The sequence below is a fragment of the Xiphophorus maculatus genome, chromosome 8 (assembly GCF_002775205.1).
Source record: "Xiphophorus maculatus strain JP 163 A chromosome 8, X_maculatus-5.0-male, whole genome shotgun sequence".
NCBI lineage: Eukaryota > Metazoa > Chordata > Actinopteri > Cyprinodontiformes > Poeciliidae > Xiphophorus > Xiphophorus maculatus.
Genome location: NC_036450.1, coordinates 11,335,632 through 11,353,119, shown reverse-complemented (window position 1 = coordinate 11,353,119; position 17,488 = coordinate 11,335,632). Strand labels below are relative to the sequence as shown.

At 37.0% G+C, this 17,488-nt stretch overlaps 2 protein-coding genes across 2 annotated transcripts; both read right to left on the bottom strand.

The window, feature by feature from the left end:
- Window positions 1-791: 791 nt before the first annotated feature.
- Window positions 792-2,327, bottom strand: LOC102216664 (immediate early response 3-interacting protein 1). The gene is made up of 3 exons (XM_005803935.2): window positions 2,196-2,327; window positions 1,894-1,995; window positions 792-1,144 (listed from the first exon to the last, which is right to left on the bottom strand). Exons 1-3 carry the CDS (start codon window positions 2,284-2,286, stop codon window positions 1,089-1,091), a joined length of 249 nt encoding a protein of 82 aa, XP_005803992.1. The 5' UTR covers window positions 2,287-2,327; the 3' UTR covers window positions 792-1,088.
- A 670-nt stretch (window positions 2,328-2,997) lies between these two features.
- skor2 (SKI family transcriptional corepressor 2) lies at window positions 2,998-15,830 on the bottom strand. The gene is made up of 9 exons (XM_023337996.1): window positions 15,435-15,830; window positions 11,499-13,515; window positions 10,859-10,922; window positions 10,080-10,157; window positions 6,812-6,877; window positions 6,582-6,680; window positions 6,206-6,273; window positions 5,262-5,326; window positions 2,998-4,398 (listed from the first exon to the last, which is right to left on the bottom strand). Exons 2-8 carry the CDS (start codon window positions 13,482-13,484, stop codon window positions 5,270-5,272), a joined length of 2,418 nt encoding a protein of 805 aa, XP_023193764.1. The 5' UTR covers window positions 13,485-13,515; window positions 15,435-15,830; the 3' UTR covers window positions 2,998-4,398; window positions 5,262-5,269.
- Window positions 15,831-17,488: the final 1,658 nt, after the last annotated feature.

Genomic DNA, 17,488 nt, shown 5'->3' with positions numbered 1-17,488 from the left:
AAACTATTTTATTAAACAAAACAGAGACTGGCATTTAGTTTGGAGATAAGTTTCACAATGTCTCCTTTTATGAATCAAAAAAGAAAAATATATATATATATATATACATATACATATTGCAAAAAAAAAACCCATCCAAATCTCTGAAAGCTGCAACTCATTCTGTGATCGCTTACAGCTTTCCCCCTGCTAAACCTGTACTAATCACATATCAAAGTGGCTTTAACGTAACAATCCCCCTTAAACATATGTTCTAATTCCAGAAGGCCCTCTCCCGATAAATCCTTTAAATTTAGGTACAAAACTAACATGAAAAACAGATATTTTTCGTAACATAGAATGAAAATAGTTACATTTCATAACAAGTCAGGAGAAATAATAAGACAGTGGGCCATGGAAGATGTACAAACATGTGGTGTAAAATATATCATTGGAGTTGATAAGGTAAAATATTAGAATCTCTTAAACTTACTGAGCACTTTCTGAGGACGCTGAAACAAACATCACTCCCAGCCAGCATCTTCACATTTCATATCTCTGGTTTATGAGTGTGCTGACATGAGGATATTGAGGAGAGGAAACACAAAACCAGTGAAACCAGTCTGCTTCAAAGCTTTCTATTGCGATCTGATAAAATACTTAACTGCTGTTAAGATCGGTGTGTAAACAGCACATTCGTTTTTGCTTAGTTTAAAAAAAAACTTGGATGATTAAAACTCCTTACATTTTACACAACAGTGAATTAACTGAACGAAAAACTTGAACTGTTGATCAAAAATAAAGGACATTACTTTGAATAGATAGCAATAGTAATTTTTATTCCCTTATTGGGGGATGTTATTTAAGCTTTCACAAAACATACAGCAGGTGAGGAATCGTTCTCCAATTATTTTTGACTAGGTGATGGTTTGAATCCTCTTTTCTTTGGCAGAGATTTTTTGCAGCCCATGGCTTTTCCATGCTGCTGTTGGCGGACAACAGAAATCCTTGAAGAATGTGCAAACTGTTCAGTGTGTGAGGGTGTATTTTTGCAGCCGTTCCTTATAACCTGTGCAAACTTGTTACATTGACACATCAGTGCTTGGTTGTCAACCAAACAGCAACAACAGGACGATGCACGCTGAGTTCACAATTATCAGTGGCACTGTAAAAAAAAAAAGGAAAGAAAAAAAAGTTAGGAGAAAATGATTCATCTCACATCCCTACAAGCCATTAGCTAATATTTAATTGAAGCCGAGTATCAAACTTCAGCTCATAAAAAATTATAAGAGTTTTTACTTTTTTTTATTTCACACAGGCATTTCAATCAGTGTTCTCTGTGGCATATTTTTGATAGTAGGGCATATACAGTCTGGTATTGGCGAAGCAAGACTTCACCAATACAAAATTAAATAAAATTTCAATATTAATAGTTTTCTCAGATTAGTCATTTACATGAACATTGTAGTAGCTACAACTAATTCTGTAACCAAGAAAGCACAGCTGCCAGTTACATAGGCACAATGCTAAGTCACATGTTCAATGGACATGTAATACTTAGCAAATGCATAAACAGAAAAATATTTTTGGCACATCTGGAACTCCATATACTTCAACCGAAGGTGTAACTGTTTATTGTAGTAATCCGAACTTTTTTCCTAAAAAATAAAATATATATATTTTTTTGCTGCACTATTTTTGTTTTATAAGTAAAACATGATTTTCTTTTCGTGTTTAAGTGTTGGTAACTGCAATTAATTATTTTTTTTTTTCCCAAAGACTGATAATTTAAAAAAAACATTATTATACATTTCTTTTTGAATAAATTACATATTTCCGAAGCTTTCCTAATTGCTGAGATGCCCTTATTTTGTATTGACCTAAAATGTTTGCTTCACGCTGCTTATGTCTCACCTCTCATGACGGTCCGAACTGAACGAATGAGATTCAGTATCTGAGCTTTGACTCCTGGGTCATCCCCAAAGCCTCCAACTCCCTGATCAACACCCCAACCGACTGCAAACACACACACAGAAGCAGAAAGAGTACAAGTCAGGAAACATAATTAAGCAAATAAATGTATAAAGCCAGATTCTAAATGTTAGAATTCCAGCTCATTCATTTATTTACAGTTTGTGTGATGATGATGATGATGACCACCAGACTGCTTACATACACTAATAAATGTATTCGCTTTACTACAAGCAGCTACTTACTTTTGCTGAGAAATCTCTCTTCGTGTAACACGGCGATAGCATTGGTGCACAGAATAGCGGTCTGGATGAGGGTGTACAGAGTAAACGCCATGCTGGCAAAAGATGTTTTATCTCCTCCCTCATTGCTGTCGTCGTCCTCCACAACCAGAAGAATAACAGCCGTAAAAAAGCGGCGAACGTCGTGCAAATGGCGCAAGTTGTAGTTTATCGTTGTAGTTCAATGTCTCGCTGTAATGCTGTTACAAAGTGATCGTGCTCAATTAACAGCCAGTTTATCTCCTTCTTTCTGCTAAAGCATCACTGATTTGAGCCCGAATTTAACCAAAAACCTTTAGATAGTTCAGACTTCAACATTACCGGGTTTTCCAACAAAATAATCCCAAAACTATGCAAACTGGTTATGGAACAAAAATGTAGGCCAACATTAAAATGATTAATCCAACTTCACCTTTACTGAAAATGTATGGACCAAATTTAAAAGCTAAAAATAATATTGACGTTCTCCAGTAAGATTAAGAATCTTGTCAAGAGGTGATTTTTGACAACAAAACTGTTTTGATGGATCTTTGCAGAAGACTGTTCACTGAGCTCCTAGCTAATATGATGGACACTGTTCATTGTAATTGATTTTGTTGGTCATGGAGATTAGATGTCTTCATAAATTGCAAAAATAAGTTCTTCTTAACTTTTTTTTTATTGCAAATTTCACACTTCAACAGTTTCTTGTGTTTTTTTATTGTATATATTTTTTTTATTTACACATAGTAGAGAAACTACAGGAACATTTTGAAATACATCTGCATTAACAGGTTATGATAATAACATATCAGTAAATGACAACTTCATCCATTCATTCTATAAACCAGGTGGGGGAGATGTCATTTGTACTTTTTTTTTTTACATACACTTAAACACACCATCTTAATAATCATTGTTATTGAGTCTCTTACAACTTCTTTAAAATCTATAATAATATTTTCACAACAAGGGTCTCAGGATTTTATTTTCAAATTATAAATAAATAAACACATAAAAAGACTGTAAGATTCAATACTCTCATGTGTGATGATTTATACAGTTAGGTGAAGTAATTTACAAATAGATACACAACAAGAATGAACTGCAGTTTTCTCCTTGCTGGCCATACATTAACCAGGTGCTTGGAGATGGCCTTACAACTACCTTATCAGCATCTATTAGCTGATGGTAACATAATACTTTTACTTAAAGTTCTTGAGGTGGTAAAAATCTGAATCGGTGCCTTTCAGCTGCTATAAACACATACAGAATAAATATGATAGTGAATGAAATACATTTTTTAGGGTAACTTTGCATGTATAAATAAAATATGTACTAACAAATGTGATACACTGAATATTGACAAGGGCGTTACATCTGCAGTGATTCATTGTTTGTACATTACAGAAATGATGGTGACTGTACATTTTCAGCATGTGAACCCTTTTTGGGAATTCAAAATGTAAAATTTTTTGTTCTCTTGTTGGCTCTGCACCTTACTTAGACATCAATCAGAGCTTGTATCACATGTGTTTGCTGATAATTGGTAACAATGATGATCTGTGTACAAAAGGACTGGTCCCAGATCAACATGCCAAGAAGAATCTCTTTGGGCCCAAATGCTGATACTTAATAAGGGGAACTTTTCTTCAGGCTCTCTGGTTGGTGATGCCAATGCTACAGCAGTCCAGTGCATTCAACCAACAGCAATGAGAGTCACAAGTCTTTCAGCATTTTGTCTCCACCTTTTTGACGTTCTTCATCCAGGTGCTTGCTTTGGTCCTGGTTGAATGAAGCTTGAAATCTTGCAATAGCAAAATACCAAGAATGGTCCCGTTGATCCAGATGTTTTCAGTTCAGTTAATTTGCGAGTGTGAGGGGGGAAAGTTGACCAAGAGAAGATGAAACAGTTGGTAAACATTTACCAACATGCTGGTACAAAAGCAGCATGAAGTCATCCAAATGAGTTCAGAAGAATTGAAGGAATGAGTCAAACAGTTACTGTCCTTGGAAATCCCAAAAATGTGTAAATATATATAATTGCATTGGAATTCCTTAATGTTGGTGTTTTGTTCATTTACAGTATACCTCCTTTTATGTCAGTACAGTATGTGCCTTTTATGAAAAAAATATGCGACTTTCACAAGTCCAAGCAGCTTCGTCCTGTTGATCGTAATGATTCACCCTGTGAATGAAGCAATTTATAATTTAATTAATTATCAAATTCAATATAGATTTATACATTAGTTCTATATTTTCAAATGCTGATGTGGAAAAACCACCATTTTGAAGCTAAATGTAAAACCTTATAGTATGTTGCATTGATATTTATAACATTTAACTTTTCAAACTGTGTTGGGATTTTGTGTGATAGATTAACACAAAGTAGCTAATGATTGTGAAGTGGAAGAAAAAGCATAGGGTTTCAGAAATATTTGATTATGTTGCTTGTGCATAGTTTATGAGATGTTTCCATGGCTTACATGGATGAAGGTAAACACAGGGCAAGACTGAAAAAAAAAAATAAACAGTTTGCTGCAAAATACTATCAAGTCATACATACAATCAGCACTACAATGTAATGGTTCAGATGAAATCACATTTATGAATTAGAATGGCCAAGTCAGAATTTAAACCTAATTCAAATAGAAAATCCATATGGGAATTTTAGTGTATTGTTGTTCAAACTTGGTAGGGATATTAACACAAAAGAATAAGAAATATAACTGCAGCAAAAGGCTACAAAATATTAGAATCAGAAGTGCTAAACTATAACAGAAGCCACATTTTCACAAGATTTTATAAAGAATTTTTCAAAACCGCTTGTCATTTTCCTTTGACTTCACAATTCTGCAATATTGCTTGCCTGTCCATCACAAACACTTTCAGTAAAATACACTGGGATTGTTGTTATGTGAAAAAGTTAAATCGGCTTACACACTTTTTCAAATAAATAATTGATAATGTTTGACTGAGTTTAACAAAAATTGGAGGTTAGTCTATTCTCACCATTTTATAGAATTCATCAAGTTAATTCAATAAAGTTACCTTTTCAGCTACTTGCCAAGATGAGGGCTGATCTTTTCTTTTCTGATGATGTTGGTGTAGGGAATCTAAACGACAAATAAAGAGTCAATTAATAAAATGCATTTACTTTAAACCCGGCACAATGTCTGTAAATTTATGCTTTATCTCATTCTGACATTAATATAGTTTCACTGACAAAAAATTTAAATTGGCAATTAAGGCCAAAACAAGAAAGGGTTTTGAATTTCAACATACACTACATAGATTATACATTTCTGAAGTTCATTTAAATGTCTGTGTGAAATTAATGTGTCATTACTCTCAGACTGATCCATCTGCTGCTTCTAGAGACATTTGTCAGTTACTGTGCAGACGTGCACTTTAGCGCACACAAGCCCTCGCAAATGAGCAAAAAATCTGTTGTCTGTGTTTGTGTTTTCTGCTTTTATAGTCACACAGATGTAGTTTGCTCGTGTGTGTGTGTGCACATGTTTGAGGGCTATGGTGTGCATGCACGGTTCGCCGTCACAGGCGTATGAGCGAACACAGTTGAGTCGTGTGTCAGAAAACAAAGACAAACAGCATCTGTCAGCCGATCTGCCAGCTGCTCCTGTGATTGATGTCAACGGAAACAATCAGACGACTGCAGAGGAACTTCTCACCCATGAAAGACGAACTGCATGATTGGTTTTGTCTTTTGCTGGACAAATAAACAACAAAACTAGTGTTGATTTGAATCCTGATTTATTATAGTTTGATTTCTGATTCGGTTTCACCGTGACTTTAGATTTCCCTTCTGTACTGGAGTGTATTGAAACTTTCCTGGAAATTCATCTTAATATTTTTAAAAGTATTCAGTGTGTTTTTAACTCAAGGATTTATTAGTCATTCAAAGTCTATTTCTTATTAGTGTTCAGTATCTAATGCATCAGCATGTAATGTACTGAGCAGTTACGGATTCTCACCATCTGTAACTGTTGGACCATTTCTTCTCTGTAGGCGAGCTCTCGTTTCATCTGATCTTGAAAATTATCTGAAAAAGTTGGCGTAAAACATTTATCATTTTGCAGGAAATTACTTTATTGCAACAAATTAAATTAGGTTGTATCAGATTATATATATATATATATATATATATATATATATATATATATATATATATATATATATATATATATATATATATATGGAATTTTAAAAGGTACAACAAAATGATAGCATGAATAAGAAAAAAGTAGAAGAGACATTTAGGGAGCTAAAATAGACAAATGATAAAAATAGTCTTGGAATGAAAACTAGATAAACATTTAGATTAATATCATAATTTTAAAAAAGACTTACGGAAGACAGGAAATGGGGAAGTTCCTTTTAGGGCATGAAACTCCTGCTCCAGTCTCCTCCTGAAGTCGATCTGCTCCAGGAGAACTTTCTGAAGTTCTTCTACATAAAGACAAAAAACGTGGGAAGACATGAAACTTTTCTTAAGGTAACTGGGAGAAATGATAGGAATGCCTACATAATTAGTTTGCTAAAATGTTGTCCAACATATTTATAAATCAAAGAACATCTACCTTTCTCCATATTTTCAACATCCTTCTTCAGTGTGACAGGAGAGGTTGCGCCTCTGCTCTGATCCCCTAAAAATAAAAAAAGATTGATTCAACAAACAGGTTACATAATTCCAAGTTTTCACTAATTAAAAACTTGTGGAAACGTTTCTCACAATTATTGGACATTTGTATTGGTTTATTGACATGTATAGGTGATATTGAGGTAATGGACCACAGTCCATATGCACAGACCATTTTTAGACTAGATGAATCACTACAGAGAGAATGAAGAAGATGGTCCAAGGAAGAGAAACCAGTCTGATGTTAAATTTTACTTGAAGATGCAGCAACATAACAGCTTTTGAAGGACATGAAGAAAGTTCTATTTTTTTAACAATATAATAATATTTGTGAAGACTCAAAAATGTTTCAATCTTATGAAAGGTCTTTTGTAATTTTGACTTTCTTGCCATTTTTTCACCCGTTTTCTAAAGTGCTGTAATTCATTTTGTGGCCTCTGGGTGCCAGTGTAAGTTTAAAATAATAATAATATAAAAAGGACCAAGAAAAAATCATACATATGGACATGTGCAAAAGTGACAGTAACCAGGCAAAAGATGTATAAACACTCTTAAACTAAATTCTTATTTTAGGCACTAGCATAAAAAAATAGATATATAAAAAAAATGACATTTTGGGAAAATGTATTTATTTTTTTAACTAAATCACAAATGGCAAACGTCTTGTTACTCCTGCTGCCAAGATGTGACATAACATTACACAAGATTGGCGCATACAAAAAGAGCGGGATCTTTTACATTTACAATCTGTAAAAACTCTTCAGAGTCCTGTGTCAAAGAGACAATATGACATCATGAACTGTAAGAGGGTTCTCAGAGCCATTGGAAGAGAAAAATGCCCATGACATGACAGTTTTTCTACCATACTTAACAGTTAGAAAGAAGACTTGGCCACCCACTGGTTTTTATTCTTTGCTGTAGCACATTTTGGGTATTTTTTTAAACCTCTCTTTCCATCCTGCTCAGTGTGCATATTGTTGATTAAGAAAGAAGCCTCCCCCTTCATAACCCTGGGGAAACCAAAATTCAGTAAAAGAAAATCATTCAAAAAGCTTTGCTTCCATTTATGTAAGGGCTTATTAAGGATAACAATGCTTGTGTTTCTGGTGATATTTGATTTAGATTTTTTTTCCCCCACCGCTTAATAAATGTACTTCAATTAAAGATTACATGTTTTTCAGCCGGTGATCATGTTATTCCAATTATTTGTGAGCTCTATATGATGGGTGCCAAAAAACTAATTTGTCCATCTTTTTGTCTTCTTGGAGTAAACTGAATTTTAGAGATAGGAAAAGAGTGTGGAAATGGTGCTAAAAACAGCAGCAAAAGTGCTGACAACTGTTGCAGTATCATATCAGGATGGCCAACAAATAATTCTATCCCAGGAGTCTGCAACACTGCTTTCTCGGCCTTCTACATTGATGCATTCTAAATTTGACAGAGCTGAGAAATTTTGTTACATGTAGTCAATAACAAATACATTATGGCATTATTAGTATAGGATGTTAGGTACCCTACACTAACAAATCAGTTTTAATTATTTTGCTAAGCTGTTTAATATTTTGTCCTTGGGTTGGATTCAATGTGCCTCTTAAATATTTACAGAAATATGGGCAGTCCTTTTCTGTAGTAAACATTTATTTCTCTAAAAATCTAAAAGTCTAAAAAGTATAGTTCCTAAAATGCACCATAAAAGAATCACTTTTTATACAGCTGCAGTATTTTTGTTAAAGGGTCATGCAGGTCATGCAGAAAAATTAGTTTTTGAGTAGAATTGTGCTGCTGACCCCTTCTCTAGACAAAGAATATTGAACATTTTAAACTGAATGTTCACCAGAATGAAATAATTTTATTATTTTTGAACAGCAACATTTAGTTTTCTAAGTACTAAAAAATGAACCTACTCTTTAGAACTTTTGTGACTGTACTAAACAGCTCCATCACATGCTGTTTGAATTTGTCTGCATTGTCATGCATGTATGCATATGTGACAATGAGGCATTTTCTGGCTTAAATGAAGCAATCCAGTCCCCTCAACATGTATATTCTCTTCCAGTTATTTCGAGTCCTGGCTCCTTCAGCCTCCCCATGCTTCCTCCTCTTTCTCCCATTTAGAGCTCTCCTCCACTCCTCTTCTCTTCTCTCCTCTCCTCGCCCCTCTCTGTCTCATTTGACAAGCAAATTTGCAGACAGTGCCCGAGGATAACAACCTCGTTTGACAGTCAATTAACCGTGAATAGTCAAAGCCAAGGCGGTTTGCATTACATAAATGGAAAATTAGATTATTTTTTCTCCCTAGAAACAGAGGGAGAGTGTAAAGACAGTGGAGGGGGGGAGGGAGGTGGTGGGACTCGGAGGAATCAGGCCTTCTAATCACGTAGAGCTTCCCACCGCCCAGGGAGACATTTGGCAATCAGGGGAAAGGTGGTCTCATTTAATTTGTTTCGTGTAATTTTTTGAAATACATTATACATTATGCGCGGGGATCATTACGATGTCTGCATGTGCAGGGGGGGTGGGAGTAGATATAAATGTTGGCACAGATGTCATAAAGCACTTTTAATGTCTTCCTGACAGATATAAAAAGGCAATAAGCTGTGATCTTTTTCAAACGGGAAGGGCTGTTTTGCGCTGAGAAAGGGGAAAAAAGGCAATTATGCTGGCGAAGATATGGGCCTTGGATGGAGATTGCCGGCGCGCTGCTTATCTCTGAGCTGATGTTTTCTTGTTGAACTGTAACAGCCCCCCTAAGAGTAACATTGCAGGCGACAGAGAGCTGCCGCGGCAGAGCGGCGACAGGAGCAGCTCTCTGCTGTTTTCTCATTTCTGTGTGTATTTATATAAATCCCTTAACTCCACATCTGAATACAGAGGAGCTTTCCCCTCACTGCGTTAAGCATCCTGAGTGCCATTTGTAACAAAATAGGAAAAAAAGTGTAATGTTTGAACATCATATCCTAGTTTTACCATGTGAGAAATTTAATCAGCATTACCAGTTTTATGCATACCTTTATTTCCTCATTAAATACCTTGTCATTGTTTCCTCGTGGGTTGGGTGATGATTTAGGGTGCAATATAGGGAACCAAATATGAATTAAACTAAAATACAGAAATTAAATTTACAGCCAATTTTCCCTTTTCAAATGCTATTCATTTGTTTTCGGTCTGACAGCAGCTGCTCTTTAACACTTTAGCTTGTTTGATCATACCTGTGCACTCTCTCCAGTAGTCAGGCGCTGAGGTTTCACTCTCTGGCACAAAGAAACTTCTCTGCTCTTTGTTTTCATCTGGGAGAAAATGAGAGAGAAAGACAGAAAATGGGAGATTCAGTAAGGCCCATTGATTGAGCTGGTTATCCGGACACATGGAGATAACTAAGTGCGCCCACAGAGTGGGGTTTTCAGTGTTGAGAAAACACACAGAGGATATTTTCCTCAGGAAAAAGGGTCATTCTGTGAGATGAGTTTAACAAATGAAACCTCATAAGGATGGTAATAACTGAATCAGACAAGAAATGAAACAAAAGGGAATTAATACAATTGATTCCAGCATCTGATCAGAATTGATTAGATGAAAACAGTGCAGAATTTTTTTTTCTGATAAAGGTGGCAAACATTTGAAGCTGTGGGAGCCTATGACTTCAGCACAGCAGAAGTCAATTCTGGAATGAGGAGGAGATGTATATTCTTGTACAAAAATATTTTATAGTTATATAATTTCATTTTTAAATTATTTTCATATATCACTTTATTAATCTATTAATTATATATAAGTACAGTCAGTAAGTCAGCTAATTGAAAAGTCATAGTAATTTCTGAAACTTTTGTCAAAGTTTTTTGTCACTACTGAAATTGGGAACTTGACATTTTGCAATTTTTCCTGAAGAAAAGTCAATAACTAACCCATGTAAAACACATCAACAACTAATAAGTTTCTTCTAGAATTGTAAAAACAACCTTTAAAAAATACTCAACATGCTTGCACTCACCAGAATTGCTTGAATTGTCTTTGGTTGCATATGCAGGCAGTCCTTCATCTCGATTTTTCTGAGCCTGGAAAAAAAAGATAAGAATTTCATTTACATGAACTACACTTTGATAAAAAAAAATTATTATTATTATTATTATTATTATTATTATTTATAAATGCAATTTTCTTGGCCTACTGCAGTTATAAAGGTTTCTTCTGTTTTGTAGGCAGTTTTCTTTAAAATAAATGTTGCCATTAATTTAACTGATGCTGATTTTACCTTTTTTTTCTTAAGAAATGTTTGTGTTATGCAATATTTACAGTAAATATGTTAGCTGGTTCAAAATTAATATTAGCCAGTCTTGACAACTCCCCCTCTATCTCTCCTTCATCCTGTCAGGGCCTTCGTTAATGTGGGAGTCAGAAGGTTAAAGATTAGAGCTGCCCTAACAGGTTGGGGTGACGGGGGCAGAACAAACACACTGCGTCCATTAAACAATCTACGTCTAGGCCTATTAGCTGAGATCAGAGTGGGGTGACTGTTTCAATTTCTACAGGGAGAAACCAGGCTATCAATCTGCTTATGCAGATCACAGCACTGCCTGACTGCAGCACCATTTAAATAATAATTAGCTAAAGTGGCCTGTGGGGATATTTACGTTTTTGTAAGCTGTGTCCTCTCGGTGGGGTGGGGTGGAGCTGGAGAGAGGCAAGCTGGCGTGTGGAGAGGCAGGTAGGCTGGGGGACTCCTGTACAATGGGATTCGAGGAGGATCCCGGGGAGGTGCTGGGAAAAATTGCGCCACTCCCCCTGTCCTTCCCTCGTTCCTCTCCAGCACTGTCACTCAGAACAGGGAGATACAGGTTGGTCTGAGTCTGTGGCGGCCTATTTGTGAAGTTCCCCTCCTCCTCCTCATCCTCTTGCTTTGAAGACTCCACATCCACTTCACCCTCTTCCTCACTCTCTGCTCCCTCTGCTTCCCCATCACCTCCGCTTTCACTGCCATAGCTGCAGCTGCTGGTGGGCGACAGCCGCTGGTGTCGGTCTGATCCGGGAACCACGACTGCAAAGTCCTCATCTGTTGCTCCATTGACTCCTCCGCTGTTGCCGTGGAGCTTGGCGATGCTCTCTGCATCCTTGACAACTGGGCGAAAGGCAGAGCCATAGCTGGGCTTCCTCGTTTGGAGAGCTGGGTTTTCTAGAAGTTTTAGCCATCCCTCTGACGTCACAGGGCGAAGGTCTGGGGTTGCTGTCGTGCACTCAGTGTCAAACAACCCGGATCTTGGTGTGGTGGTCCCATTGCTGGGGGCCATAGCAGCACTGACAGCATTCCCATTGCTGCTTACAGTTCCAGCATCACTAGGATCTGACAGATCCAAAAAGGCCTGCCTGAGAGATGGGTTTTCAGTTAGAGTGGAAAGGGTGCTGGGCTGAGGCTGAAGGTAGGTAGGTACTGGAATCCCCCCAGCTGCTCTCGGGGGCCAAAACATACAGAAAGGAGGATAGAAAGCGTCTTTGCGGCCAGGCCATAAAAGACCCGAAAGCCCTGGCCCTTTCTGAACAGTTGAAACATCACTGTCCTCCTTTTTCTGCTGGCAGAGGCCAAACGCAGGGAAGGGGTAAGGCGATGGGAAGAGTGATGTAGGGGGGAACTTCTGCAGCATGCTGAAGCCTTTGCTTGGGACAGGGATGACAGGGTAGTTGCGTGGTGTTTTACGAGGAGAGAGGCTGCCTCCGTCCAGATCATCCTCATCCTCAAAGCGGGCTCTTTTCTGTGCACCCAGGTCAGGTCCTATCATATGAGGTACCACTGTACCTGGGAGACTCTTCATGGGACCCATGGAAGCGCACTGGACAGATGACGGCAGTGCTCTCTTCCGGCTACCTCCATTGAACATGGCTTTGACATCTTCCCATGCGTAAACCAACTCATCCGGTGGAATTTTGTCTGTCAGTCTGAGGTGCCTTCGCCAGGAGTTGAAGTTGGCAGCATCAGGTTGGGTGTACTTGGCGTCTGGTGTGCGGTGAGAATGGAAAATGAACTTGTTTGGAGAAAAGTACATGTTGCAAAAGGAGCACTTGATGCATTTGGCCCTTGAGCTGTTGTAGCGCGCTGGTATGAAGTTACCCCGGCAACCCCAGGCGCACTCGTGTGTCACGTCGAAGGCAAAATTGTCGGGCAGTTTAGGGGGTGAGTTTTCTCCCAGGAAGGACTTGCACAGGCGCTCGGCTTCACGCTTGGTGATCATGCCGCACCGGCGTGACGAGATGGGCATGGCACCGGCCCTACGGAGGATCTCCAGCTGAACTGGAGTGCACTGGACACAGGTGATCCCTAGGGCCACTCGGCGGTTATGAATCTCGTTATAACTGTAGTTCTTCAAAAGAGTGTTTGAAATCTGTGCCAGACAAAGTCTCTCATTGTTGTCAATGACGAGTGACACAATAGGAACGCCGTACAAGATGACCTGACCCACCTGGTTGGGTTTGAGGGGAGAGGAGGATGAAGGGGAAGGGGAGGATAATGAAGAGGATGAGGAGTGCAGATGGGCAGGCCTGGGTGGAGTGAGAGGCTCCTGTTGATAAGAGCCTGTTGAGTTTGTCATTATTATTTCATTGGGGCTTGAAAGATGAGCCTTGTCCATGCTTGGAATTTTTTTTTTTTTGCTGCTGAACCTGTTGGAAAAGGGAAATAAAGAAACGTGATTGTCACATTATTATATATATTTAAATATATATAAATCATCTTGTTAAACTTATGCGTAACTGTTGCCACAGATACACTGCTTTTGATGAGTTTATTAGCATGAAAACAAAAGGTAAGGAGATAAAAATGTAGACACAATGTATAACATTATCATTTAAATGTTTTCTGATTTCTCATGTCAAGTAAAATATATATTTTTTAATATGTGTTTTAGAAAACCTTGGAATATGTAAAACAAAAAAATCCCAGTTAATTTATCTTAATTTTCCTTTGAACTGCAACATATGATTCCAAAAATTGTCACAACAAAGTTCTTTTAAAAAGTGCAAAAATTGTATTTACAAAACCTTCATCTTCAGGATTTAAATTTAATGACTTTATCCAAAAATATTTTTTTACAACTTTATGAAGTTTTACTCATGTGTGTTTTAGCTGTCGATTGAGAAGAAAATGAAAGAAGGCAAGAAAAACATATTCCTAAAAATTATTTGGAAAATTATTACATCTAACAACCTAATTAAATAAATGTAAAACGTTTTTAAAATTAATTCCCTATGTAAAATATACTGTTTTGTAAAATATAGTGAATAAGAAAACTTTATAGTTCAATTTGTACTTTCTTCCACTCAGTAATTTTTATGACAGAAAAATATATAGAAACTACAATATTCTGAAAGTGCTTCAAGAACACCTCAAAATGATGCAATTTTAAGCAGCTTGCAATCGATGGTTTTGCAGAAATTAAACAGCAACTGATTACATTTGAAGTCAGTTTTATTTTTCCCTAATGCTCACTGCATCATGATATCTGGTCCTCTGGTTTATCCTTCCGTTTTTGTTGCTGGTTAAAAAAAAAAAAAAAAACCTTTTTAAAAATATGCATGATAATGACAGTAATAAAAGTAAAAGCTCACCATGCCGAAACAGTCAGAAAAATGTCTGCGTTAAAAAGGACACATGAAGTACTTCAGTTCATCATCTGTGAACGTCTCTAATGAGGGACTACTCAAATAAGACTCACTTTATCTGCCAATAATCACCATGCGATGATAAACTTGTCTCTGTTATTTTATCCTTATTTTTAATTACTTATCATTTAGGCTACGTGCTGTTCAGTGTTATTTGTTTAATGCCTTGTTTGAAGGGTAGCTACAATGTGCCAAAAGCAGTTTTCAGTTTTAGCTCAGTCTGAATTTAAATCATATCTCAATGTTCAGGCGCTGGTTGACAAAACAAATTTTATCATCATTTAGTTGTTTGAATTTAAAACAGATAGCACCTTAAAAAGATTTTTGCTTGCAGTGACTTTATGAGGCCCGAAAACTATTGGTTTTATAGAAAGGAAAAAAAAAAGTCCTAAGCTGCAAAGGGCTGGTAACTAACAAGAAATATATATAATATCTTAAAATTTAAAGCGATAGCACAGCCCCTTGTTTATGTGCATTAAATTTAAAACCTGGAACATTAATTCGTTAAACTTAATGACCATTGGCCTCCAGCGAGAAAGAAAAAAAAACTATTACCAAGGAAGTTTTGGACACGAGAACATAAAACTTTTTTTAGTTATTATTATTTTTACAAGACTATTTGATTATTTTCATTATTATTTATATATTGTAATTATTTTCTAACAATACGTCGGACTACAAATACAAACTAATGATTATGAAGAACAGTTAGTTGAACCATATCCTGCGTGGAAGACTAATCTCTGTAAACTGCTGATTTATAATTAACAAATAATAATAATAATAATAATAATAATAATAATAATAATAATAATAATAATTTTGTAAAGTGGTTTAGAAAAGTGATACAAGAACTATATCTTCGGGGATATTTTAGCTTTCAGCTTCAGAGCAGGAGTAAACAAATAAACAATTCTTACCTCTGACTTTGTCGGGGTTTCCCAGTCGCGTCAAGAATAAGTTACCCCGTCACAAATTGGATCGATTTATCCCACGCAGCAGAAACATTTTCATTTTTTCCTCACTCAGGTAATTCCGGGAAGTTCGCGCTGAAAGTACCGGAGTTTTTTCTTTAACTGTGGCGTGAACCCGCTCGTGAGGTGTGAGTAAACTGCGACGCTCGCGCAGGCTTTATCCCTCTTTTCAGCGCTGCCACGCGCTGTCCTAATCTCGCGCTCCTCCTCTCCCTCTCCCTGTGAGTGCCTGCCTCTCTCTCTCTCTCGCTTTCCCTTCATCTCTCTACCTGCCTTGAGCTTGATTGGCGTGCAGCCTTAGCTCAGCCCACCGTCCAGGACAGCTTTAGTCACTTTCCTTACCCTCCGCTTCACACGCTTTGCTGCTCTGTCCCACTAAACTGCTTAAATAAAGTCTTTCCAACAACCAATAAAATGTTGCAAACGCAAATCTCATCCCAAGTAAAAAACTCTTTAGGTCAACAAAACTTAGACTTAATCACGAGTTCATTAATTTACTTGAGTTTCTTTGTGAAGAATCAATATTCCAATTTTACTCTACATTAAGCATAAATTTCCTGATCAAATTGTATGTCAGTGTCGACTGTAAGTTGGGATATATTTTTATATATGGAATATATAAATTCCATATATATATATTCCATATATATGGAATATATATATTATATTAAAGACAATGACTTCTAGTCTATGTGTGTATTTAAACATGCACAGATGATTGTGCACCTTTTTCTACAACTCGTTTCCTTCCACTCAACTTCCCATTAATAGGATTGGATACAGCTCTCTATAAGCAGTCATCTTTAGCATTTTTTGTGACTTTCCCTCCTTGTGAAGGGAATCAATCTATTGGACAGCTGACAAGTCAGTAGTCTTCCTGGTTCCACATGGCATAGTGGAACCAGTTACATTTCTGTATTAGAAATGTGTTAAATTGTCAAATTGTTTTCAATTATTTTATTTTTTTAACACAACAGCACAACTGGACCGCAAAATATACATTTATACCGCAGGAAATAGCACAATAGAGGAATATGTGTGTTATGTTAATTTCCACCCTCCACTTAGGTAGAACAGAATTTCCAAGAACTAAAAAAAGTCGTTTTCTACTTTGAACATACAGATTTCATCCTCAAAGTTAGGAGTACCGAGTTATAGCACCTAATGGTAGTTGGAAGGCGCCCCAATCAAATTCTGCTCAAGGCCCTATGCAGTCTTGATTCGCCTCTGTCTGAGTTACAAATTAATTACCAGTAAACTGATGTCAAAACAGACTGCTGGCACCAGACAGCCAGAAGCGGAAAGTGGCAAAAGGAGATGTGGCTTTTAAACACAGACAGAGTGTGGACTAAAACAATATTCCAACCACAGAAGCAGGAGCAGAAGAGAGGGGGAAATAAAAGCTGAGGCAGCAGACAGACAGGTATAGGCTACACAGTCTGGGAGATCAGAATAATGTCTGTCAGAGCAGCTGATACCCACATTCAACGCTGAGAAGGCTTTTGGAAACTTGACTCTCCCTGCATGTGCAGGTTGGTCCCAAGGGATGCGCGGCAGCAGGAAGCACGCTGTAGCCTATGGGCTATCATCTGTTGTAATTGAAGGTAAGAGGAGCTCAGAAGGAGCGCACCGTGCTATAAAAGGCACCTGAACAAGCTCCTCGAAACATTTTTTTTTTTCAGGGGACCAACAAGTTTTAGAGCTATACCAAACTCTAAAATGAACACGACTCACTTCAATATAAATGGTGCATCTAGAGGTACGTGTTTGAAAGATGAATAAACCTTAAGGCTTCATACAACATGGGTTGTCTTGATAAATCAATAAGATTCTTAAAAAAAAAATGTCATCATTCAGCACATATGCAGAAAAACTCTTAAGGAAGTCTCATCTTGCAAAACTTTCAAACATTGTATGTCTGATTAAATAAATACCTTATCATGAAAGTATTTTTACCAGCATTTTCCCTTTTTTGCAGCAAAAATTAAATTTCTTAGACG